The 25,277-nt window shown below is 44.1% G+C and overlaps 1 protein-coding gene across 1 annotated transcript in view; it reads left to right on the top strand.

Annotated features, from left to right (window-relative positions):
- The window catches only part of BAHD1 (bromo adjacent homology domain containing 1), a 71,953-nt gene extending 48,159 nt beyond the window's left edge, over positions 1–23,794 (top strand). Inside the window, exons 2-7 of the mRNA XM_050954809.1 lie at positions 1,929–3,572; positions 9,773–10,134; positions 12,329–12,488; positions 13,523–13,599; positions 16,201–16,292; positions 20,262–23,794. Of these exons, the coding sequence (XP_050810766.1) occupies positions 1,946–3,572; positions 9,773–10,134; positions 12,329–12,488; positions 13,523–13,599; positions 16,201–16,292; positions 20,262–20,451 (2,508 nt within the window). The 5' untranslated portion in view covers positions 1,929–1,945 and the 3' untranslated portion in view covers positions 20,452–23,794. The remainder of the gene's footprint in view (positions 1–1,928; positions 3,573–9,772; positions 10,135–12,328; positions 12,489–13,522; positions 13,600–16,200; positions 16,293–20,261) is intronic.
- The last annotated feature ends 1,483 nt before the right edge of the window (positions 23,795–25,277 follow it).

The following is a 25,277-nucleotide window of genomic DNA, read 5'->3' as shown; positions in this document are numbered from 1 at the left end:
TCGTTATTTTTAAAATTTGAATGCAAATTTAGGTGAAAGTAACATGATTTCTCAGGAGTCAGCATACAACTTCTAACCCAGGAAATATTGTGTGATCTTTCAGTCAACAAAGTTGGTTAACCTATGGCTGTTTCGGGTACTGGCAAAACTGTTCTATAGGCGCAGTTCTCAGATCCTGTGGGTTTTATCCATACACACTCCTGCTCACTACTAGCCATCTGCTGGAGTTAAAAGTGGAAGAATGTTAAGGTAGAGGTGGAAAAGAAAACAAAACCCGAAAGGCTGATACATATGCAGGATGGGTGTTAACTCTTGTGGATAATCTAAGAAAGCTAGCACGTGGTTGAAAAGATTAGCAAGTGCTCTTGTTGGCTCAGATTTTAACAGTGGTGGACTTGCTCATTGGGTAGAAGTTACTTGCATGTAGATGTTGAGTCTTAGATGTTGCATGTTGCTGGACTTTTACCCCTTGGTGGCCACCTGGGTGGTGGAGGAAGCACAGGCCATGTGGTCAGACACAGTGGCATCTCATGGCCAGAGGCCAGTAGCCAAGGTCTGCAGCAGCCACTGCAACAGCCATTGCAAGCAAGCCACGGTTTGTGACCAACAAGCCTGAAGTAACAAGTATTAGCTTCTTCCTGTCCTCCAGTTTTTGAGAATGATAGTATGGCTGGTTCCTCCCATTGGGAATCCGTCCTCAGGAGTCCCATGGCAGATCATAATTGAATCTCCTTCTAAAGTCACTGGCATCACCTTAAGCGTTTGATTAGGTCACCCTTATGCAAATTAAGAACCTCCCCCATTTCAGTAATTATGGACACAAAGACCATGGATCCAAAAATATATCCAGTCAGTGGGCAAGTCCATAGATATTTTGAGACAACTGAGGTCATTAGTCACTCTACAGACATTGTCTCAACAGTTCTAAAAAGTCCCAACTCAGAAATAATTTTCACAATGCAAATCTAGCAAAAAGTTGGAACTGAAATCCTAGGAAAACACCAATCATACATTCACTCAACAATGCAAGTAGAAGAACCTGTTCCTGTTCTGCAGAGAGATGCTTATAACTTCCTCTTTTATATTTTTGTTATGTGTTAGCTCAGTTTTGAATAGCGTTTTTGACTCTCAAAATCTGCATGAAAGGTTAGACTTTAACTCAGTGGAACAAAAGCTTTTTTCCTTCCAAAATCATGGTCTTGGGATTCAGTTATTATGCAGGCCTGTCTACAGATCAGATGGCTTACTTAAAGGTTGTGGCTGGTCCTTAAAACAATTAAAATTTCAAACTAATTGTTAAGAGAAGCACTTACACAAGTTCTTACCTGCACAAAGTTTTGTATATATATTAAGTTTGTGTGTTATATTTGGTAAGTCTCTGTCCATTTGTCTTTCTTTAAAGTTCAGCTTTCACATGACCCAGTAATCTTTTGTCTAATTGTCCAGGGAAATGACTGGGAAACAACCCTGCTTGTAACAACGCACAAGTAATCAAAAATATACCTAGAATGTATTTATATCATACACCTTGGGCATGGGTTTAAATTAACCTTAGTTAGTTTGTTTAAAATCTGTGACCTATTAAAAATCATGTCAGTTTAACTGGGGACTGGACTTTCATGTAACATACTTGGAAGTAATTAGACATAATAGGGCATGTGAGAGATGAAGTTTTGGCTTTAACTCTGATTTTTCCTAGCTTCTGAGGCTTTCAGTGTCAGTCACATATTTAATTACTGTCATATTCTGTGGTTTAATGTTAAACCACATCTCATTATATCTTGTTTTCTGATTGGTTTAAACTGGCCATGACCCAGAAAGACTATATTTTGTATAGTAACCAGCATCCTCAAATGTTTCCTATTTCGCAGGAGGAGATGGGTCCCTTTCGGTGATATTAATAGACTTTTTTTTCTGTTTGATTACAGGAGTGGAACCTGGTCCTATGACTCATGCCCGGAAGAAACAACTTTTCCTTCTAAAACATCCAGCTGGTTCTGCTGGCCAAGCTTTGTCACCAGTAGATGGTGAAAGAATGGATAGGACTGAGGCAGAGTGCAGTGAGCAAGGAGACACCACTGATATTCAAAACTGGCAGAGTGGGTTTATGGGTGTGAACAAAAGCAGGAATTTGCAGAAGATCAGAAAGACGTACCCATTAAGGAAACGTCTGATCACTTCTGTGGACAAAAAAACGTGCAAAGTGCTTCTCACCAGACTAGAGGACGTGGCTGGATCATTGTCAAAAGAGACCCAGAGTGGCACAAAAAGAGACCTCTCCAGTTGGATGGATGACTTCAGACCTCCCTGTTTCCCAGAACAAGTTCAGACTCTGGGAGCAGGGAAGAGTGATCCACCTGGGGAAGAGAGCACAATAACTTGTCCTGGAACAGAACAGGAACCCAGTGCTGCTCCTTTGGAGCCCAGGAAACGAAGACTAGCCTCTCTGAATGCAGAAGCAGTGAATAACCTGCTATTTGAACGAGATGATGGCTTATTATCTGGCAGGCGTTTTCGGAAAGACTCTGTCAAGGCCGGTGGAGATTGCAGCACTAAGGGCTTGCACTGCAAAGCTAGTGGCAACTGGCCCTCATTGGGAAAACCATCTGTAAAAACAGTTAAGGGAAAGAGTCAGAGTGGATCTAGTCAGAAATGCAATAGCTCTGACCATTCATTGGATGACGTATTTGAAGATGGAACAAAGAGGGAGGATAGTGGAATTCCCTATCATCCCACCCCAAAGAGATTGGCCAGTCTCAATGCTGTGGCATTTTTGAAACTGACCCATGAAAAAGACCAACCTCTGAAGCCGAGGAGTAAATCAGATGGAGAGGGCAAGTCTGAGAACCACTGTTCCAAATCAAGGCTCAAGTGGGCCAAAGCCAATAGGAAGAATTGTGTCAAATCCAAAAAGGAAATGTCCAGTGTAAAAATGGAGGGTCCACATGGCTGGCAAGGATTTCCTGCAAGTGCTTTTAGGAAAGCAGACCATCAGGACTCCCCTAGTCTCCATGGAAATATTGAATCTCTGAATTATGAACCATTATCTAATTCCTATGATAGCACAGAGGGTTTTTATCACAGACTGCCTTTGCTTATGGGTGGACAAGCTTCCATGAAGCCTGAGTATGGGAGACCTGGGGAGAAATCTCCTACTCCCAAACAGGAATTTCATCAGCCTTCCTTCCCCGTGCAGCAGTTCCATCCCTTGCCTGTGCCAGGAAATCACACGGATTGTGGATGTCTCTGTGAATCTTCAGATTTGACTCCATTGAACGGGTTTTATGTTTATTATGGCCAAAGTGGATACAGTGGCTACTCTCACTGCTCGGTTTACCCTAAGGATGAGCTTTCACAGTCTACGTGTGAGGGGCTCTTGGTATCTCCAACTTCCTTACCATCAGGTACTCCTTTCCAGCCACTTCACTGGTGTAACTCTCCATACTGTTGTGGAGAAGGAACAGCTGTTAACAGTTACAGCCTTTGTGGAGTTATGCATGTGCCGGAGAGCAGGATTAGCAGTGTGCATACAGGACGGAACAGCTACCCTTACAAAATGCCTTTTGCAGCAGGTAAGACAAAGTAACAAATTGAGGTCTTAGCATGCCTAAGTAAAGAAGGTTAGATTAGTGCATTGATCAGCAGAGCAGGGTATCTCGTTGCCTGGGTCTGACCAAGTAAGAGACATGCGTCCTATGTATTGGATTCAGCTAAATCTGGGACATGTACTCTCTGTTGGTGAGGAAGATGCAGCGTTCAGCTACACCTCTAGATGTTATGGCATTCCTTCCTTTTCCTCTGAAGGCTGTTTCCATTAAAATGTTATATGGGGATGGAAAACTTGAGTCAGAAGGCTGGTAAGATTTGGGGCAGAAAAAAGGTGGTCCCTGGTTTGAATTCTGCCCAGGTTAGAGTAACCACAGTACAGTGACTGTCTAATCAATGGGAAATGAGAGGCTGAAGATATACCTATCTCATGGAACTGGAAGGGACCCTGAAAAGTTATCAAGTCCAGCCCCCTGCCTTCACTAGCAGGACCAAGTACTGATTTTGCCCCAGATCCCTAAGTGGCCCTTCAAGGATTGAACTCACACCCCCTGGGTTTAGTAGGCCAGTGTTCAAACCTCTGAGAGATCCCTCTCAGTTCCTAGGGCTGAGCAGTCCAGTTTCCCAAATGGCCACCGCTGTGTATAAGAGCTCTAGTTCACAGTTCCATCTGAATCCAAAGGCTAATCTAGAATATGGAAATCGAATGACCCTTTCATCCCTTTAATGAAGGGTTCAGGCATGCTGGTAGGGCAGTGTGTGGAACTTGGCACTGCCTTCTGCACTGTATCTGATCTGCGAACCATGAAATTCCCAAAATACATTTTATTGCATTCTCACAAAATCTCTTATTTGGGTTTTTTCTTTCCTTTGAACACACCAAAGTTATTGAGTATTTGAGCAGGTGCTACCTGGTACAGGGTACAGTCTTGCTCCTATCCCTTCTCTGGGCACAAACTTCTTGGAGCCTTCTAGTCAAACACCCTGTGCAATATATTAGAGTATTCTCCCCACCACCTTTCCAGAGTTGTGCAGCTCTGTATTTACAATAGCATATGCTCCTTTGCTCTCTCAGCCAAGAAGGGGGGGAGACAGAAAGTATCTTCCTTCTGAAAGAGCTTTCCTGGTTCTTGTGGCTCTGACTCTGAAAAGCCTGCCTGCTTGCATGCCATTCTCAGTCTTTCTCTCTTCCCCACTGAGCACATCCTTCCTGTGTGTTTTCTACTTCTGGACTGATGGATTCATTAGCCTTGTAGCTCTCTCCTGCCCATCCCCAATCTATCTCCTCAGGTTTCCTCCAGGGTGATTTAACTGGTGATCCTGTGATCAGAGTGTTGGTATAGCTGCTGTTGCCCAGCACTCTGTCACACAACCCAGTTTGGAAAAACACCAAAAGATGTTAGCAGTGAAATAGTTAACTCAGTGAATGTCAGTGGATTCTTGAGATCCCATTAGATCAGTGTTTCTCAAACTAGGGTCGCTGCTTGTGTAGGAAAAGCCCCTGGCAGGCCCGGCCGGTTTGTTTACCTCCCCCGTCCACGGTTCCATCTGATTGCGGCTCCCACTGGCCACAGTTCGCTGCTCTGGGCCAGTGGGGACTGTGGGAAGCGGTGTGGGCCGAGGGACATACTGGCCGCCACTTCCAGCAGCTCCCATTGTCCTGGAGCATCGAACTGCAGCCAGTAGGAGCCGTGATCAGCCTGCGGACAGGGCAGGTAAACAAACCGGCCTGGCCTGCCAGGGGTTTTCCCTACACAAGTGGCGACCCCAGTTTGAGAAACACTGCATTAGATCCCTTTCTCTGATTTTTTTATTGTAGCCTATGAGATTGAAATCCAGAAGCATAATATGTTTAATAAATGGTTCAGGTATTTGGGCAGGTTTTTTTCTAGCTATGTTATCCATCGACTTTGTACTATGGTTTTTATCCAGGAGCTTTGCCTTTACTATGTAGAAAAATGTCTATTTACAATATTTGAAACTGGCTACCAGAATTGTTGTGCCAGGGCAATCGTATACCAGTATGTTTTCAGCATAAAAGCCACGAAACTGTAAATGAGGTGTGTGTTGCTATTACCAAAATACAGTGTAATCTGTAAACTGAGATTGCTTCATTTACCTCTGAGATGGAATTGTCTCTGAAGATGCAGCTACATGCAGCAATGCTGTACAGTTTAGGATTCAAAGGGAAGGATAACTTATCCAATTAAAACTGCTGGAGGATTTTAGGTAGGCAGATGAATCTTCTAAGTCAAGAGTACAGGATAAGATGGGCTTTATGGCCTCCTTCCGTTCTAAGAAGGTGCTGTAACTCAGAAGCACTTGAACAAAGTGTAGAGTTCCTTTTTCCAAAATATCTCTCTGCTGTCCTGGTGTGGAAGCCCCCACCCCACCCTGAGGGCTTGACAGTAACATAAAAGTCTCAGTAATAGCTCTGTGTTTTCATAACTGAATAATACTTGTGCGAAGACTAGTTCAGATATAAGAATACTGCTCTTTGACGTACTGCCTTGAGTCATGCCAATCTATACTGTACTAAAAGGAATTGGGTCAGGCACCTTAGTGATGCTAGCTTAAAATTCAGATGAAAGGGGTGTGATGGTGTTTTGGTGGTGCTCTCAGTGATTTCCTATGTAGAGAGAGAAAAGTTGATGTCTTATGCAGAGGGAGAAGATTGATGTCATCCCTTCTTGGAAAGCTGATAATTACCTAAGATGCCATGAGTAGTGCCAATCTGTCCGACAGGTAGGATTTCTCCAATTCTGCTGTATTCCTCCAGACTTCCCCTGCTATAGATTTTTCTTTTTAAAGGCAAATAGCAAGGTAGCACACTTCTTAAATGTGGTGCATTTGCATTGTGTGTGTTCAAAAGTGTGGCCAGGCCCTCTTGTCTTCCTTGCTGAGTATCTTCCATTTAGAATTCTGCAAAATTGGAAAACCCTAGAGTTTCTGCTTTTGCTGAGTGAATTGTGGAGGGAGGTCTCTTGTAGCATAAATAAAGTTTAATGTTCTAGATCTGGTTTGTTGAGCCTTTGTGAAAAAGATCTGAGTCTTTCCTGGAAAGGTCAGCTTCAGTGAGTTAAAGAATTACTTAACCTGAATAATGTCATATGCAGAGAAGAGGGGATAAGGTTGATCCCCCAGTGTTCCCAGCTTGACATATCAAGTGCTCTGCATCTATATTCTTGTTGATTACAGTTTGTTGTTAGCAGGGGCAGCTCTAGGCATTTTGCCTCTCCAAGCACGGCAGGCAGGCAGGCTGCCTTCGGCGGCTTGCCTGCAGAAGGTCCCCAGTCCCGCAAATTCGGTGGCAGCCTGTGGGAGGTCCACGGAAGCCACGGGATCAGCGGACCCTCCACAGGCATGCCACCGAAGGCAGCCTGCCTGCTGCCTTCGCGGGACCAGCAGAGCACCCCCTGTGGCTTGCCGCCCCAAGCACGCGCTTGGCATGCTGGTTCCTGGAGCCGCCCCTGGTTGTTAGAGAGATTAGCTGGGTACCGAGTGAAGCCAAACTGCCCTTGTAGAGGTAACTAATTTTGAACGCAGTCATCCTGATAGTGATGGGTCTAGTTAGTGCTACTCATAGATACTGGCGTTCTCTTTACAGGGGACAGGTGTTAATTTTGTACTCAGAGTAGCACAGTGCATTGCAAGAATGAGCTGCCAGTCTCATTCCCGAGGGAGGATGTGTTCACTTGTAGTGAATGATGGGGGTCTGCTGTATACAGGTGAAGGGATTAGGCTAGTGCCGTGGGCTGTGTTTGTGTGCCATATCCGGCAGAGAGAGAGAGAGGGATTACTCTTGTGTTCCAGTGACAGCAGCCTGCTATGTAAAACTACACACAGGGTAATGAGGTTAAGACTGAGCAGACTGGATGAGGAGTTGGCCATGATGATTATCTATTTTTAGACATGGGGGATGCTTTATTGGTAGTACTTGAAGCCAATGAATTAATGGGTGGTGGAGGGATGCTAGAGAGGTTAAACCTGGGCAGATCATTTTCGGTGGTGGGAATGTTTGCATGGCAGGTGGGAATGTAGGACATGATGGAGTTCTTGTGGTCCTATTGAGCACTGGTTGAATGAAGTCTTTCCCTTTCTTAAGGTGGATAGCTATTAGAGCAGTGGCTTTCGAACTTCTGTACTGGTGACCCCTTTCACAAAGCAAGCTTCTGAGTGCGACCCCACCCTTATAAATGAAAAACACTTTAAAATATATTTAACATCATTATAAATGCTGGAGGCAAAGCTGGAATTTGGGGTGGAGGCTGACAGCTCGTGACCCCCCCCATGTAATAACCACACGACCCCCTGAGGGGTCCCGACCCCCAGTTTGAGAACCCCTGTATTAGTGTGAAGCCGTTTTGTCATGCTTCAGTTTGGAACTGAAAAGGGCTTGTGATCTCAGTGTCCTTGAGGCTGCTATATTACTTACCAGGTCATCTGTGGAATTAGCCTGGATGTCTAGGCCATAGGGCGCCAGAGTTCAGTTCCTAATCTTCACCCCATTAAATAGAGCTACTCATGATGGCTGTCCAAGTGGTCCCAAATCTGACTCAAGACATATCAGCTTGTCCATTTAAGAGTTCCTAAGACTTTCCTACATCATCATTCTGGGCTGTTTCCCCTTTATTAGTACATCTGCTCCATTCTCCTTGTGTGCCGCTCTGCACCTTCCAATGTTCTTCTTCCCACTTCACCATCTTTTAAATACCCATCACAATCACCACTAACCCCATCAGCTAAAGAGTTGGAGGGAAACTGTTGAGTGACAGGAAACACTCCTCCTCCCAGGGGAACAGTGCTCTACATCTGTAGCCTTCCATGCTGCTACAAACCGAGCAAGCAGAGAGATCAAGAATCTTTCCAACCAGCTCTATTAGCTGTACTTGTTTTTATAGCTGCTGCTGCTAATCTGTGAATGCATCTTTCTTTTGTTACTGCTCCTATCTCCAAGGATGGTGATTGTTTCATAACCTTTTACAGCTCACTGAGTGGGAGGCAGAGGGCAGCAGTTTCCTGCTGTCTGGAGCAGCCTCAGCCATGCTTCACTCTGTAAATTGAATCAGTTATTACGCTGATTCTCTTAAACTGCTTTGATTTTTAAGGCGGTGCCCACTTGGGGACCTGCAGATGTATCAAAGCAACTGTCTTTATGAACCTTAGTGCTGTCTGAGATTGCCTCAAGCTGCCCTGTTGGCACATCTAGGATGCATGCTTTCAGATTTATGAAGCAGGGGGATTTTCGTATGTACTGGGCTGTTTGTTAAGCTGGGGGCCTCTCTCCCTGCCGGAGATGATAATGCTGTGTCACTAGACTTCTTCCAATCTAAACTTCTTTCTTTTTTACTCAGGCTTATTTCATGGATTGAACACTTCGGGCACTGGGGATTTTGGCTGTGTATTATCATTGTAAAATGCTTTGGGATGCTTTTGGAAGGCTTTGTCAGCTGACTTGCTAGCGTATGGTAGCAAATCTGTCTGCTTCTGGGATATAGGGCTGTCCTAAAGGCAACAGCCCATGCTTTGTTTCAAGCTCGCCCCATGTTTTATCATTGCTCTGGATCTCATTAGAGAAAGCTCTTCACTTCCACTGACTGAACTTAGTGTCTGCGTTGGCAGCTTGAAGGAAACTGGGCTTTTGGATTAGTACGGTGGGATAGATGTAAGGCTAAAAGGGACCGCGAGGTCATCTAGTCCACCACCACGAGCTGAGGCAGGGTTGAGTATGTGTAGACAGTCCCTGACAGATGGTTAATGTGTAGTTTAGTCCTTTGCGAGTTCTCATCCTCTCACACAGTAAGCCCTACTGCTAGTCATATGGTGGGGGTCGGACTAGATGATCACATTGGTCCCTTCTGACCCTAGAATCTAGAATCTATGAAAGTCTAGTATCACTTAGGGTGCTATCCCAGCCCTTTGTACATGATAGGCTGGCACTGCCGAGGAGCATATCAATTTGGTTTGTCATAGTGAGGATGTCCTTCACTGCTTTTCAAAGCAGCATGCTCAAGTGCTTTTAGAATCGAGCAGCAGTACAAAATGCTTCCTAGTACAGAAGGCCCATGTTTACCTTAAATATAAGTATTGGCTACTAATAGAGGTGCAATAAAGAGAATTCTGTAGGAAAGTACTGCTTAGCTTAGCATCATCCTACTAATTTGGTCGTTATCAAGAAACTGCTGTACAAATATATCACTCTTCCCTTCTCCCTCTCTCTTGTTAGAAAGTTGCAAATCTCTGGACCAGCTGAGCCTCACAATCCCTGTGGCAGGGCACCCTGCATCACCTGCCCACCCACTCTCAGGATGCCCTGTGCCCAGTGTGCCACCAGCTGCAGAACCAGTTCCTCACTTGCAGACTCCCAACTCGGAACCCCAGACCATGGCCCGAGAGTGTCCACAGAGCTCCAAGCCCCCCAGTGGCTCCAAATCTGGTCTTCGAAATACTACGGGCTGTTTACATGCCTGTGATAGCAAAGTAGCAGGAGGTCACTCTCATCCAAAGCAGCAGCGCATCAGCAGGAGGAGAGCAACCAATGGCTGGATCCCCGTGGGTGCAGCCTGCGAAAAGGCCGTGTATGTTGTGGTAAGTGCTGGAAAAGTTCTCCTTTCCTATGTATGCCTCCAAGCATGCTGCACAGTAAACTGAGATCCAGTAGGGACAAGGAAGGGAGGTTGCAGGATTTCAGGTTAGGTAGACTTGCCTGCAGGTACAGGAGCATTCTCCAGAGACACTCCTGCTATTACCTCTGTAACAGCACGATCTCAATGGATGTCATCCAGCATTTCTTTAACAAGGGAACAATTGGATTGGTGCAAAACATTTTTGCTGGGCTTTGGGGCTGAACCACTTGATCGTTGGCTTCTCGTTCTTTCTCCAGTACTGCAGCAGCACATGCCCTGGTCTGCCCTGGCGTCCGGCATGACAGGCAAGCAGAGAAGAAGCCTGAAAGGAAAACCTGCTTCTCCTGCCCCTCTTCCCAGATAATTGATAACAAGTGCTGCTGGGTTTGTATTCAGAGAGGGATGACTGCCTCCCATAAGCCAGGACACAGGCGCTGGATCAGAAAAGCAGTAAACCCCAGCAGGGAAGTGGCAAGTGGTACCTTCTCTCACCACTACAGGGAGTAGAGGAAGCAGCAGTCTAAGGACTATTCTAAGGCAAAAATAGCAACTGCCAAGGTGCTTGAGCTCGTCTTGTCAGCCATTGGTGGTGCCTGTAGCTCCAGCAATAATTCCCCTCCGTTGCCCAGTACACGGCCTTGGGAAGGACACAAAGTCAGCCCAATGGGGGCCCCACCAGGCCACATCTTTTATGCCCTATTTATAGGCCCTAGCCAGCTGTTCTTCTCCGTGGGGGTTTCCCAGCTAGGCTTCCCCCTTGAACAGATCTCTGGCATTCTGAGCCTGTAGGAGTAGAGATTTGTCCCTGTGAGACAACTCTGCTGCATCAGGAGTTACCCTGCTCTGTGGCTTCATTTTATCCATAATATCAAAGTGTACACACAAATTTGGAAAAAAAAAAATCTGGAGGAAACGATCCCATGTCTTGGGGCAGAATAGGTGGCTCTTATCAGGGTATATCTACGTTGCAAAAAAAACCCTGTAGCAGAGAGTCTCATACCCCAGGTCTACACACTCTGGCATGCAGTGCAAAGCTAAAAATAGCTGTGTAGACATTCCTGCTAGGGCTGAAGCTTGGGCTCTGGGACCAACCCCCTTGCTGAGTTTCACAGCCCAAGCTCCAGCCTGAGTGGGAATGTCGGCTTTGGGTTTGGTTTGATTTTGTACTGTAGATGTACCAATAGAGGCAGAGCCCGTTACTCTTGTTCCTCATGTCCAAGAGGTCAGGTGGGAGCAGAGCAGAAAAGCAACCTTCACCTTTTAGGCTTTTTCTTTGCTCATTTGTCATGCTGCAGACAAGGGGATGTGCTACTATGGTGCTGGAGGAAGAATGAGAAGCCAAGAATCAAGTAACAGCCCAAATGTTTTTGCACCAGTCCAATTTGTGTTGTCACAACCCCTTCACTTCATTTCGTTGGTAAAGTGGATTTCACTTTGCCTGTATTTTCAAGAGGACAAATTACATGTTGTTGCATTCTTACAAATAGTTTTTAACAGTCTCTTAGGACGCATAACTATTACATTTCAAAACAAACAACAAATTTAGTCTCCAATGGCACTAGTAGCATAAGCAGCTGGAAACCTGCAATATCTAGGTTGATAATATTAAAAAATTGTTGTCACAAGAACACTTAACTGAAAGCAGGTTTGTGTGTGCACAGGTGTAGGAATGCTCACTCTTGATCCATTTAAAATACAATGGGTGAGATGGTTTCAAAGTACTATTTTTTCCTTTTAGACTAGGACTGATTCTTAAACTGGCATGGTGAAGATTCTTCAATCTACTGTACAGAGGCAATAGCAGTATGTTTTCTCCATAGCCTTTCTGAACGTCAGACTGGTGGCCATACCTGATCTGAAGACACTTGATTACTGAACCCAGGAGAATGTTCTGTGGGTTTTTTTCCTAGGTTCATTAGCAAATAGTTCACACCCACTTTTCAAATTTACCCTCTGGATGTAGAGATGCTATGAGTGGGTTTGTGCTGTGTGACTTCTCTCTGGGATCTCTTGTAGCCAAGGTGCTCCACTTCGGACAGGGCTTTTAGTGAACTGTTTTAATCAAGACTAGGAAGATTAAAGGCAGCTTATATTAGTTGTTCTGAAGTATTTCCTAGCCTAACTTTTTGTCTCTCTTTCCCCTGCCAACGCTGTAGAATGAGCCAGAGCCAGCTGTTCGTAAGAGCTACCAGGCTGTGGAGAGAGATGGGGAAATTATCCGGGTACGAGATACGGTCCTTTTGAAATCAGGACCACGAAAGAAATCTATGCCTTATGTGGCAAAGATATCGGCGCTGTGGGAAGACCCAAAAACAGGTACTGGGTAGAAAGCCAGAGTACATTATGTTCATCCTCTGTCCATCAAATCCCAAAGAACTGAGTGGAAATGGGTTAATGGCAGAATTGATTAGCGGATGCTAATTTACCAGAATAACTCACCACTACAGGTTTGGGTGATAAAGGGGAGGAGCTAGGTGATCAGAGCCCTATAGCTGTGCATGGTGATCTCTGATACAAGAACTGAAATTTCATCTTTTTAGTCATTAACTCAGAATCAGTAATTATCCTGAAAGCATTTGCAACAGATCTATCAACCAAAGATCTTTGCAACAATTTCTCCCATGTGATTTTGTAGGAGCAGGTATCTCATGAACCACTAATATTGCAAATGTTCTAGGCAGTTTGTAATCTGGGAGATGAAGCATTGATTTGTAGCTGCAGAAATTCTTGATATTAGCACTGAAAATCATGTAATAGGGACAAGCCAAACGGTAATTGGAATAGCGTGATTTTGATTGTAAGATCCCATATCTGACAGATCTCCAGGGCTAGAGCCTAATTCTTTGTATAAGTTGGAAACTTAGTATGCCAAATCATACAGAACAAGTCACACCCCTGACAGCTTGTGAAATAGCAAAACTGAAGATGGTAAGGCCACTGCTGCGACCATGCTAGCAGTGCTTTTTTTTTGTTACATTTGTCCAGGACTAAATATTGCAAGTACCAGACCTTGGACCCATATACTTGACAAATCCCAGTTCAGCTGCTATTTCATATTTGAACGTTTGGGTTTGTTAACTAGTGATCTCTTCATCTGGGACTGTGAATAGTTATTAGGTGGTGCAGGTACAATGGAATAGTGACGCCACTTGTTTTACTTAGTCAGTTGCTATAACAAAAGGAAACTCAGCTCAGCATCAAATATTTATCACGGTATAGCTGCAGTTAGGTGAGAGCTATGGAAATAGAAGGGCTGATGGATGAAACAGGAGAACTGAAACTGGATTTTGTGATACTCTTTAATGCATGTTTTCATCACTGACTTTAAAATGTCTCCTGTCTCCTTCCAGGGGAACTAATGATGAGTCTCCTGTGGTATTACAGACCAGAGCACACTCAGGGAGGTCGCAATCCCAGCATGCATCAGGTGAGCAGTCCTAAATACCTCATTGGGACGGCTAGGGGATATTTGGCAAGGATCTACTCTATTCCAGGGAGATGGGACTGGAATGAACATCCCTGCTCAGCATTCATGCTTAGCCTTTCATAACTCATGGAGGCAGGATCCTTGTCGCACCGGTCTCCTGGCTGCTCCACAGATGCTGCCATATTTTTGTGTTGAATGAGTAAAACCAGTGTGTTTCATGTAGGACACAAGCAATCTGATGCTGTAAGTAGCAAGGATGAGTGGTAACAGAAGTATCTGTACCTTTCACAGGATCTTCTTTGCTTTAAAATTTACTATTTCCTGTGGTCTGAAAACAGTGCTATGCCACTTTAGAAAAGAGGCTATTTGACTTTAGCTAGGGGAAGGTGCACTGTTTTGGGAATCAGAAGATGCTTTGTTTTATATTAAATCAAGACTGACTGTCTTTCTAAAAGATAGGCTTTGGTTCAGCCAGAAGCTATGAGCTCGATGCAGGAATTACTGGGTGAGACTCTCTGGCCTGTGTTATGCGGGGCATCCAACTTAGATGATCCGAATGAGTCCCTTCTTTCCTTAAATCTATGCATTGAATTTGTGACTTTCTATTAAAAACTCCTCTTTTAGGGGATCAGTCCAGTCCCTCTAGCCTGAAATTAGTCATATGGGACCAAAAGCTCCTGTTCCCATTTTGTATAATGGGCAGAAAAGGGTGGCTTTATTAGAGGGGTTAAAAACAGATTTAAGAAGTATACTGTGCTCCTTCTGCACAATGGGTTCTCTTTTAAAAGTAAAACTTGTGACCCAATATGTCTTCAAACCCAGGCCTGTTGCTTTGCTTAGTTTTGTATGGAGGGGAAAAGGTACATTTTTAAACCAAAAGAGCAGAGAGATTAGAGAGGAATGAGTTACTGCCATTTTTCCATCCAACAAAAAGTTCACAATGTGCTGGTTTTAAATTATATTCAGTAGTTGTACATGCCGCATGTATGATCCCCAGATTTTCTTTTGGAAACCAGTTTGGTACCTTGTGACATTGTAGTCCACAAACAAAATCTGAGAGTATCTTGCTGCATTTTAGTGCGGAGAGAGCAAGAAGTCAGGTTAGGGAGGAACTATCTCACTTTCCTCTTCCCACACCTGTCTTGCTATACAAAAACTGCTTTAAAAGGAGAAGCTGCCACTGAGCTGAGTAGGTGGAATAGGCTTGCCAAGGATGACTCAGGTAAACTTGATTTAAGGAGGAAACCAAAACATTCACACACCTCTGCGGGTTGGGGTTTGTTTGTTGGTTAGTTTTTTGTTGCTTTTCTAGTTGTTGATCACGTTCCCAGACTCTGACCCTGCTCCTGAGGCTGTAGTGAAGCCTGTCCTCTGCCTACCCTGCTTCCCTGGGGTTCCAGGCGAAATGAACCCTGAAGCACATTGCTGGCACTTACCCAATGGCATCTTTATTACCCCAGATCCTCTTCACTTCTGATTACCACACCTGATGCTAAATTAGCTCCAGCTGGGTTGGCCCATGCCCAGTGGCAGCACATATCAACCCCTCCCTAACTGCTTCAGATGCCCCCTTTCAAGATCCAGACTGGGGAGAAGAGGCTACTGCCATTTTTTCATCACTTAGAATAGCTCTTCCAGTTGATGAGAGAGAGTTGGAGAGGAAAAGGGGACAATTTATTTACTCTGAGACTGATCACTACAGTACTTTAGAGGCTAGTGGGAGAGGTTGGCCAAGTACCATTCATATCATTTATTTGTGTAAATGAATCAGAAAAGATTTCCAGTGCAGGAAAGAGAAAACTGAGACGGTCCCCCAGGGTATTGGAAGTGGGGTGGGAAGAGAGCTCTTGCCTTCTGCCTAAGTTGCTAAACAAAGTGGTGGATTGTAAGAAGGTTCATTCTTTGCCGTGCAATTTCTCCAGTCTTTCCACATACCGTTCTAGAGGTCTGATGTTGGGATTGGATGAGGTGAAAAGTCCTGTCTTTACTTTGGATTTCTTTGCATCTTGGGCCTTTTGTAATATCTCCCCTGACAGACATTAGAGGACATTTTCCCCTCTAAGCTGTTTTCTTCTTGCTGAGTCTGGTATTGGAAGAGCACTTTTTGAAAAAGCTGCATTCATATTGCTCAATGCAGCGTTCTGAAAGGTCACCTGGTGAGAAGCACTTATCACAATATAAGTCACAGATTCTCAATTGCATTTGAAATGAGAGATTTGGATAAGCAGTATCTCTGAGCTGCCTGCTGGTGGCAGCTGTCTTACTGAACAGTGATATTTGCCATACATGTGGAGATTGGTAATATAAAGTAGAATGACGGTGAGTTTATGTGATGGGAAAGTTATAACATTTTGGTCAAATGTTAAACAGTGAAGTTCTTTTGGTCACTAAAACAATTAGGCTATAAAATTATAACTGTGAATTGTTTGGGTTGATTGCAACATGTAACTTGTAGGGGATTGTGCTTTCTCTTTAAGAAGTGTGGTGTTGCGTGTGTGCATAGCCTTTCTCTCCTTTAAGGAGAGAGTACCTAGGACTGCCTTGCCTCTCTAAGTGCTCCCATCCATTGAGTGACTGTCCCCTTTGTATATCCGTTTGCAGAATGAGATCTTTGCATCCCGACATCAGGATGAAAACAGTATTGCCTGCATTGAGGAAAAGTGCTATGTTCTGACCTTTGCAGAGTACTGCAGGTAGGTGGTGCTCTTAACTTGCTGTTGCTTTTGCAGCTTTTCTCTGTATCACCAGTTCTTTTCAACATTTCTATTACCTGATCTCATTCAGCAGAACTGTGTGTGCTTTGCAGCCTACCTCTTCTAGTTAAACTGTACTGCGGTACATTTAGGGAATGAGAGTGCTGTGCTAACCTAGGAGTGTTTGTCATGCTCTAGCTCTAGGGTGACCAAATGTCCTGATTTTACAGAGACAGTCCTGATTTTTGGGTCTTTTTCTTACATAGGCTCCTATTACCCCACCCCACCCCCCACCCTCATCCCTATTTTTCACATTTGCTGTCTGGTCACCCTATCTAGCTCCTTTGGGTATCTCTTTGCTTTGTTTCAGAGTAGCAGCCATGTTAGTCTGTATCCGCAAAAAGAACAGGAGTACTTGTGGCACCTTAGAGACTAACAAATTTAGTTGAGCATAAGCTTTTGTGGGCTACAGCCCACTTCATCGGATTCATGCAGTTGAAAATACAGTAGGAAGATATATTAACACCCATTGTTTCATGTTCTCTGTGTATATATATATATCTTCCTACTGTATTTTCCACTACATGCATCCGATGAAGTGGGTTGTAGCCCACAAAAGCTTATGCTCAAATAAATTTGTTAGTCTCTAAGGGGCCACAAGTACTCCTGTTTTCTTTGCTTTGTGTTTTATAAACACTTTAAGCAGTTTATAAGTATTTACATGTGCATGACCTTTCTACTACAGAACATGCTCATCAGTAGACACAGTAAAACACAGTAACATTTCAGTTACAAAACTGGAGTGTACATACATTTCCTCCACATGTACATGTATGCTCCAAGTTCAACTAAAATGCATATGCCTAATGTGTTTGCTGTCCTTATCACTCTTTGTAGGCGTGCCAATAGTATCAGGTGTTTTAGTAATTGAGTCACCCAATATAGTGACTAGAGAAATATTTAACTACTTTACAGTTTAATTTTTGCTATTTTTAATCATTCTTAGTGACCAAGGACTTCAGAGAATCTGTATTTTCTAACAGTAACAGTATTCTAACAGTAACAAATTTAAAGTAACAATTGCAAAATAGAAATTAGATTTAAAGTCCAGACTATAGATTATTAAAATGGAAAATAACCCTTTAAAAATCTGTCCTATTTTATGTGCTTTTACTGTGTGCTATTGGTTATATTGTATGCTTTGCTCATCTTGGCCAGTAGCTTAGCCAGTTTCACACTGGTCCTTATGCCACGTTCCAAAGCTTCACTGGGTTTCTAAAAATGAAGGTCATTTCCTAAAATAGTTATTTTTAGTTCAACGAACGTATACTGATTTTTACAAAAGTTCTTTTGAGCACCATGTACATCCTAGTTCTGAACTACCTGCTGCTTTTTTAATAACTCACTTCCCAAAAAAGCAGACATGAGTGACTGGGAATAATATACCACTGGACTTCTGCACTGGTTTGAAACTTCTGGACAGGAGTCCCGTTTCCCTGTGGCATGGCTTGACAGAGGCAGGTGGATGTTACATTAAAGCAACTGGAGCAGCTCTGCACTTTTCAGAATTTGCCTTTATGGAACTTCAATAAAAGTGGAATAAATCCACTCTGAGTAATTGGAGAATTAAAATAATTTGGAAAGACCACTTTGTCATTTTCCTCTTGGCATAACTATGCTTTCAGAAGCACTTGATAAAGTGAGCCATAGAATGAAAATGTAGTAAAGAAAATCTTGTTGATACAGTGAATCCCTGCAAAAAAGAAACCAGGATGTTCTTACAAATGTGCTTGGTATGTCCAGAAAAAAACCACCAGCAAAATAGGATAGGTTTGTTCCTACTCTAATTACTTTGAACCTATGAAGCTGAATCAGCTCTAACATGAAGCTACTGTGATTAGAATATAGCCTTTCCTCATAAATTATTGTATGCTGAAGTGTTACCCATCTCAGAACCCACAGGGGCTATTCCTGACTCACTGGCCAAATGTTGATATATTTTTATTGCACTGTGTGGAGCCTTTACAAATTTTGTACTAATTGGACCTGCTGGCTGTGTTCCTTAGAAATATGCCTCTCTGCGCACTATACAAGTGATCCATTGCTGACCTGTGCTAAACTGGTTTGAATGCTCAGGGAGTTTAAAGACATCAGCACAGGCAGTGGGGAAGGTGTTCTCACAAACTGGTCAACAAAGCTGAATTCACTGGCTCAGAAGAACCTCCTATACAGATTCTTGTTCAGATAACCACTGTTGCACAATGTGTGTTTGAAACCACTTGAAGAACTGATAAGGTAGCTTGATATGTGGTATCCATTTCATTGAGATCTTGCAGATATCCTCCCCCGTTCTTAAGTGCCTCTATTCGGGTGAGAGTTCAACCAGCTGGGTTAGTAAGCAGATGGCCAAAATTATGTAAGCCTTGTTCATGGTGATTCCATTCCCGATGCTACCACAGTCGTTGCAAAGTACATGTTTGAACTCAAGCTAGATAGGAAGGAGATCTTACCAGTGGATGAAGGATTTTGCTGTTTCATTGGCAGCTCTGTGTCTCGGGTATGTACCAAGCACAACGATAAGAGTTCTCACCATGAGAATCGTGTTCAATCGCAATCTGATCACCAAAGCCCATGTTTCATCAGTGGTCAACAGTTGTTTGTATGCTTTCAATCTTCAAAATATTTCAAATGTAGGCTCTTTCTTCCTGATGCCAACCTTAGCATGGAGAGGCCAGCCTTTGATCTTTAGGCTGGATTACTGTTATGTGCACACTTGTGCCCTTAAACCACTCCAGCTCTGCAGCTATTGCAAAACAAGCTTGGCTACTGTGCAGGAGCCTTCGCCCACAAGTTTTACACCCACATTCCATAGGTTGCTCACTTGCTGAGCAGGCAGCTAATGTATCACTATGGCTATAATCATATAGCCTTATGTAAGAGGGCCCTTCAACATCAGGTATTTTCTGCTTATGTCGTGCTGCTACAGCTGAGCTCACTGAGGTTCTTACAGCTGCTTTGCTATAAATGAACTCTAGAAAGGACAGAAGGCAGGACCTTCTCTGCAGGACCAGGAATGCTGTCCCTCCCAACACTTCCCACTGCATGTCTGTGTCATCCCACTGGGAAAGGCTCAAGGTTTTTTATTTTACTTGATGTTTGGGCGGCATGCTTTGTTCTGCTCCTGATCTCAGTTCTGTTTGTGCAAGTTCTCTCCATTCATACTAAAACGTTTATATTTTAAGGTGCCCCGTAGCCTTCTGCTATGAGTGCTTATAAATTAAAACACTGTGGTATAATTATCAGGTTGACTGGCTGGCAAATCATTTTATACGCACACATTATTTCTGCAAATGTCCAGTCATTGTTTTAAAGTACCATAATCCACTAGGGCATATTCCTCCTCCTGGACCAGGCTCACAAATGGCAGGTATTGTTGCAAAATATCCAACTCCAGCATGCATTAATTTAAGTCTTTTTGTCATCCAGTAGCACCAGTAAAAGGCCTTGTTGACTCAGAGAATGGAGTGTTCTGTGTCCTGGCTTATGTTCTTGCTTAATCACCTTTATTTGAGCAATAATCTTTTTCCAGTGCTAATCAACAGAAATAAGGCAAAGGTGGTTAAACAATGCAGATTAACTGTTGTAATCCTCCATACTGTAGAGAATCTACCAGCCAGGAAATCTAAACTAGTGTGCTACTTGGTAAAGCTCAGAGTAGTTATAACTTGTAAACCAACCTCTAAATCTCTTTTTGGTGAAAGGATAGTTCTATTCCAGAATCCATAACTTTATCTTCCCCACTCCTGCAGTAGCCTGGCAGGAATGTACTGTAATGGGTGTAACCCTAAGGAGCAGAAGGAGATTATAGTCTCTTCCAGCAGGAGGCCTTAGCATGAATAGTGAAAGCTTGAGCAGTGAAGGCACTAAATGAAGATTCCCTGTGACATTTTTTATTTAATTACATTGCAGATTCTGTGCCTTGGCAAAGCGTCGTGTCGAGGGGATCCCAGGCAGGAAAACAATGATGGTTCCTCCGTCAGAAGAGTATTCCACACCTCCGCATCGCAAGGTCCCAGAGGACACTGATCCTGATCTGGTTTTTCTCTGCCGCCATGTCTATGATTTTCGACATGGGCGCATCTTGAAGAATCCGCAGTAGCAAAACTCTTCAGTCCAGCTATGGTGATGACAAGTGGCACCAGAGAGCCAGTGGCAGGTTGACCGTCTGGGACATCCATGCATGCTCAGCAACTCTTTTAGTACTGCTTGCAGGCCAGAAGGAACGTCCAAGCACTCTGTCCTCAAAGACTGAAAAGATTTCCGCATTCAGGAACAGATCCATGTCAAGGAAGGCCAGCAGTTCAAAGCACAGCACTTCATTAAAGAGCATAAATTAAAATATATACCTATAAATAAATATATGTATATAGATATAGGTACTTGCATATGTAAATCTATATCTATATATGTATATAGAGATGCATATATTGAGAGGGGTTTTGCAGGGGAGAAAAGTCAATATATTAAATCCAAAGCCATCATTGGTGGGGGTGGTTGGAATATGCAGGAGGGATTCTGTGGTGCAGGTATGAGTCAAGCTGTGATAGGTCCATGGTTTTCATGTCCTGATGTGAAGAGAGAGGGCAAAGCCCAGTTCATTTGCATGGTGCAGGATAGTCATGCTTGCCCAGCAGAAAAGGCAGGGTGTGGGGATTCTTGATGTCACTGCTACTTCAAAATCCAATAATTCCTCTTGAAGTTGTGCCAAGTGCAGAGTGGCTGTCTGCTGTACTGAATAGTTTTTGCTTTGTAAAGGGAGAGGGACTCCTTTTTCCTGTACGATTTTTCTGCAGTCTATGATTTACCACCCAGATTGGGGCCTTTAGGCAGGCCGTGAACTCTGTTTCAGCTCCAAGGTAAAAAACAGGGCGAGGGATAGTAGGCCTTACCTCATGCCTTTATGGAAAGCTGCATGTCTGTCAGAGGTCTTTGACCAACAAGGCATACCTCTAGCAGACATGTACTGTTGTAAGATATGGAACACATGAGCTTTGCTCTGTAGGTGAAAGCCATGCTTTTCTTCTCTTCAGGATACTCATCTCCTTGCCCTCCTTGACATCAGAGGCCTTCCCTAACAGTGTAAATGGTTTATTCTCTCCCTTCCAAGTTCAGTTTTCTTTGCTGTAGTTTAGTCCCTGTAGAATCTAGATGTGCACATTCCACCATAGGTGGGTAAGCTAGAGGCAGGGGAAGAAGTGAAAAATATTTCCTTTGGCTATTTCATCCTAAAAATGACACCTGACACAATTGTTTTGGTCTTGGGCATGGTCATACTGCTGAGAAAACTAGCAGTGCTCTCTCTTGGCACTGCCTTCCATCCTCCTCCCCTACTACTTATACTGACATCTGAACATGCTCACCAGGGTGGCTTTGTGGCTTCTGAAAGGAACTGACCAATGAGAGGTGTGCGTTGTTGAAAAATGCTACCTGATTCCTACAGATACTTTTGCCTCTTGCCTTATGTGTATAGATCCTAGAGATACTTTAGTTTATCTTAACACAAACTATTGAAGTTAATTCTAAAGAAAACCAAAGGACAGCATAACCGAGTCCATTGAATCAGTCACACACAGCTGGGAATCCATTTGTAGATTGCACTAATTTAAGGAATGAGAATCAACACTGTATCGGTCCATGTACCTGCTGACTGCTGGAGTCACTCATTTAAAGTAGGGACCTGCATTTTCAGTTTTGGGGGTGCCTGAACTAGTGTTAAACAATAGAAGTGTTCATACTGCTTTAATGTTGTTGTCCTTTAAGTGGAAGTAGCACTACCTTTACTCACCACGGACACTGATGGAGCTGCAATCAAGGAGATTTTCCTCTTGCTCTGATCACTGAGGCTATGCCTACCTGGCCTGGAGAAAATATCCCTACCACGTTAAATTCTGTTAAGTGAAAATTGTGCAGCCTGTGTTTCTGTTAACACAGGCGTTATCCAGAGATTTGTTCTACATACCAAAGAGGGAAATGTTTATGGAAGGACAAGAGAACCTTGAAGGAAGATGGGAATGTCTGAGGCCCATGAGGGCCAACCCTGGAAGTGTGGCACATGTTCACTTGATCTCAATGGACAATTCTTGCTCTGTATTCCAGAGAACAATGAAAAATTCCAAAGTCCCTGCCAATGCGCCCCAGGGGAAAACTCCCACGCCTTCATTTTCAAGAGGTTTAACCCTAGGCACCTCAGCACAAATCCATAATTTAAGCATTTAATCCCACTTATACCTCAAGGTACTGTTGGTGTCAAGTAATTGTCTGTTTTCTCCTTAACAATTACTTGGAATAAGGAGGTTAGGCCATTGGCACTACAGAACGCATTTCACTACAGCGTCAGAGCAGGGTTGAGGTAACCTCAGAGCTCTCAACTGGCCAAGTGAGAGCATCATGGAGGGGATGGATGCTCACTAGATGGGAGGATGGTGTAGTTCCTGCTCCCTTGTAGTAAACAGTGGTGTGGTTGTGGAGCAATATTGTAGTTTCTGTAGCTGCTGCCTGCCCTTCTGGTCCCATGGTGAGAGGTAGGTAGTTGTGGCTACAGGGTGGAGAGGGGCGCACAAGGAAAATGGAGCAGCGGGACTAATACAGGGGAAACAGCTCAGATCAATGATATGGGAAAGTCTTAGGAACCCTTATATGGACAAGCTGATATGTTCTGAGTCAGATTTGGGACTCCTTGGACAGCCATCCTGAGTAGGATCAATGGGGTCAGGGACAGTCCATGCTAAGATGCCTGAGGATCCTCTTCTACAAAAGGAGTAGCTTTATTTACTGGTGTCGTGACAGGGTTTCTCAAGCTTTCCTGCTAATTCAAATCTGCACACTACTGCAAAGTCAGTAAAGCGTTTACTATCCAGCCTCAGAAACCACAGTCACTTGTTGAAAATTTTACTTCTCCTGGCTCCCCCTCCACCTGTCCTATCTCCTTTCCAGGTGAGGGGAAAGAAATCCAGCTTGCCCAAAGGGGAGAGGAAAAATTGTATTTACTCATGTTCTGGGATGTGCTGTCACCCCTGTCCAGAGAGGAGAAATTCTGTCTCTTCTGATGTTATGTCAGAATCTGCTTCAGGCCAAGAACATTGTTCAAGACTCACATGGTTGCTTATGCTGTTGTGCAAACAGCATGTAAATGAATCAAAATGTCTTATCCATAATGAGACTATTTCATGCTTTTTTAATCTATTAGATATGGAAATATTTTTTGAAACTGAAAATGCAGTCAGTAGAATTTAAATTGAAATGTAATACATGTAAAATATATTTTAGTTGAGAATTTTGTAAAATGCACTTTTTTGTGTCTCTTCCCTGGTTTCCCAGATCTGTATTTCAGTGTTTACAGATGGAATGAGAACATTCCCTATACCCTCCGTCTGTGAGAAAGATATATTAGAAGTAATTCTTAAAAAATAAATTTGAAAAATTGTATTGATTTAGAAAACAAATGTCAAGTCTTGCGCAGTTTTTATTTTTCGCTGTCACTCAGAATTTCATATGACTTAGAGCTCTGGCCAGTTTTCAGGCAGGGGGGCTCTTTGAACAATTTAAGAGGAGAATTGAGTAGAGGGCAGTAATCCAGGAACCAGAAGCGACCAAGATTGAGGGTACGGCTACACTTGAAACTTCAAAGCCCTGCCACAGCAGCACTTTGAAGTGTGATTGCGGTTGCAGCGCCAGCGCTGGGAGACAGCTCTCCCAGCGCTGCACGTACTCCACATCCTGATGGGGTTTAGCTTGCAGCGCTGGGAGCCGTGCTCCCAGCGCTGCGGCACTGTTTACACTGGTGCTTTACAGCGCTGTATCTTGCAGCCCTCGGGGGTGTTTTTTTCACACCTCTGAGCGAGAAAGTTGCAGCGCTGTAAAGCGCCAGTGTAGCCAAAGCCTGAGGGTATGTCTACATCTGCAATTTTGCAGCGCTGGTTGTTACAGCTGTGTTAGTACAGCTGTATAGGGCCAGCGCTGCAGAGTGGCCACACTTACAGCAACCAGCGCTGGAAGTGATGTTAGATGTGGCCACGCTGCAGCGCTGTTGGGAGTGGTGCATTGTGGGCGGCTATCCCACAAAGCACCTCGTCCCATATTGGCGCTGTGGCTTGTGGGAAGGGGAAGGAAGTGTGATTATCTTTCTGCTTCCTGTTCCTGTTCCAACGCCCAGCGGTGCTTTGTTACACATGCGGAGCAGTGTGGCAGCATTGTGACTGTACAGCGCTTTTTCTGCGAATTTTTTTAAAAATGGATCCTCAGCAACTGACGACCTTATTGATGAATGTTGCCAGCACATCGCGCTTGGCAGTGGAGCTATTCCTTCACCTGCAAAAAGTGAGTGATAGTGAGAGTGACAGTGAGTCAGACGATGATATTGAATTGCCTCACTGTGAAGACAGTACATTGCTTGTGGCAGTAACAGATGTGCTCAGCTCCCTGGACCGGCGCGTTTGGGCTCAGGAAACGAGCACTGAGTGGTGGGATCACATCGTCCTGCAAGCCTGGGATGACGAGCAGTGGCTGCAGAACTTTCGGATGAGAAAAGCCACTTTCATGGCACTGTGTGCTGAGCTCGCCCTTACCCTGCGGCGCAGGGACACGAGATTTAGAGCTGCCCTGCCTGTGGAGAAATGGGTGGCTATTGCAATCTGGAAGCTGGCAACTCCAGACTGCTTCAGATCGGTGGCGAACCAGTTTGGAGTGGGGAAGTCTACCGTTGGAATGGTGCTGATGCAAGTTTGCAGGGCCATTAATCGCACCCTGCTAAGAAGAACCGTGTGTCTTGGGAACGTGCAGGACATTGTAGATGGCTTTGCGGAAATGGGGTTCCTTAACTGTGGAGGGGCAATAGATGGGACTCATATTCCTATTCTGTCACCACCCCACCTGGCATCAGAGTATGTTAATCGCAAGGGGTATTTCTCCGTGGTTCTGCAAGCGCTT

Source organism: Gopherus flavomarginatus, chromosome 5 (genome assembly GCF_025201925.1).
Source record: "Gopherus flavomarginatus isolate rGopFla2 chromosome 5, rGopFla2.mat.asm, whole genome shotgun sequence".
Taxonomy (NCBI): Eukaryota; Metazoa; Chordata; order Testudines; family Testudinidae; genus Gopherus; species Gopherus flavomarginatus.
This window is presented reverse-complemented; position numbering and strand designations above follow the sequence as displayed.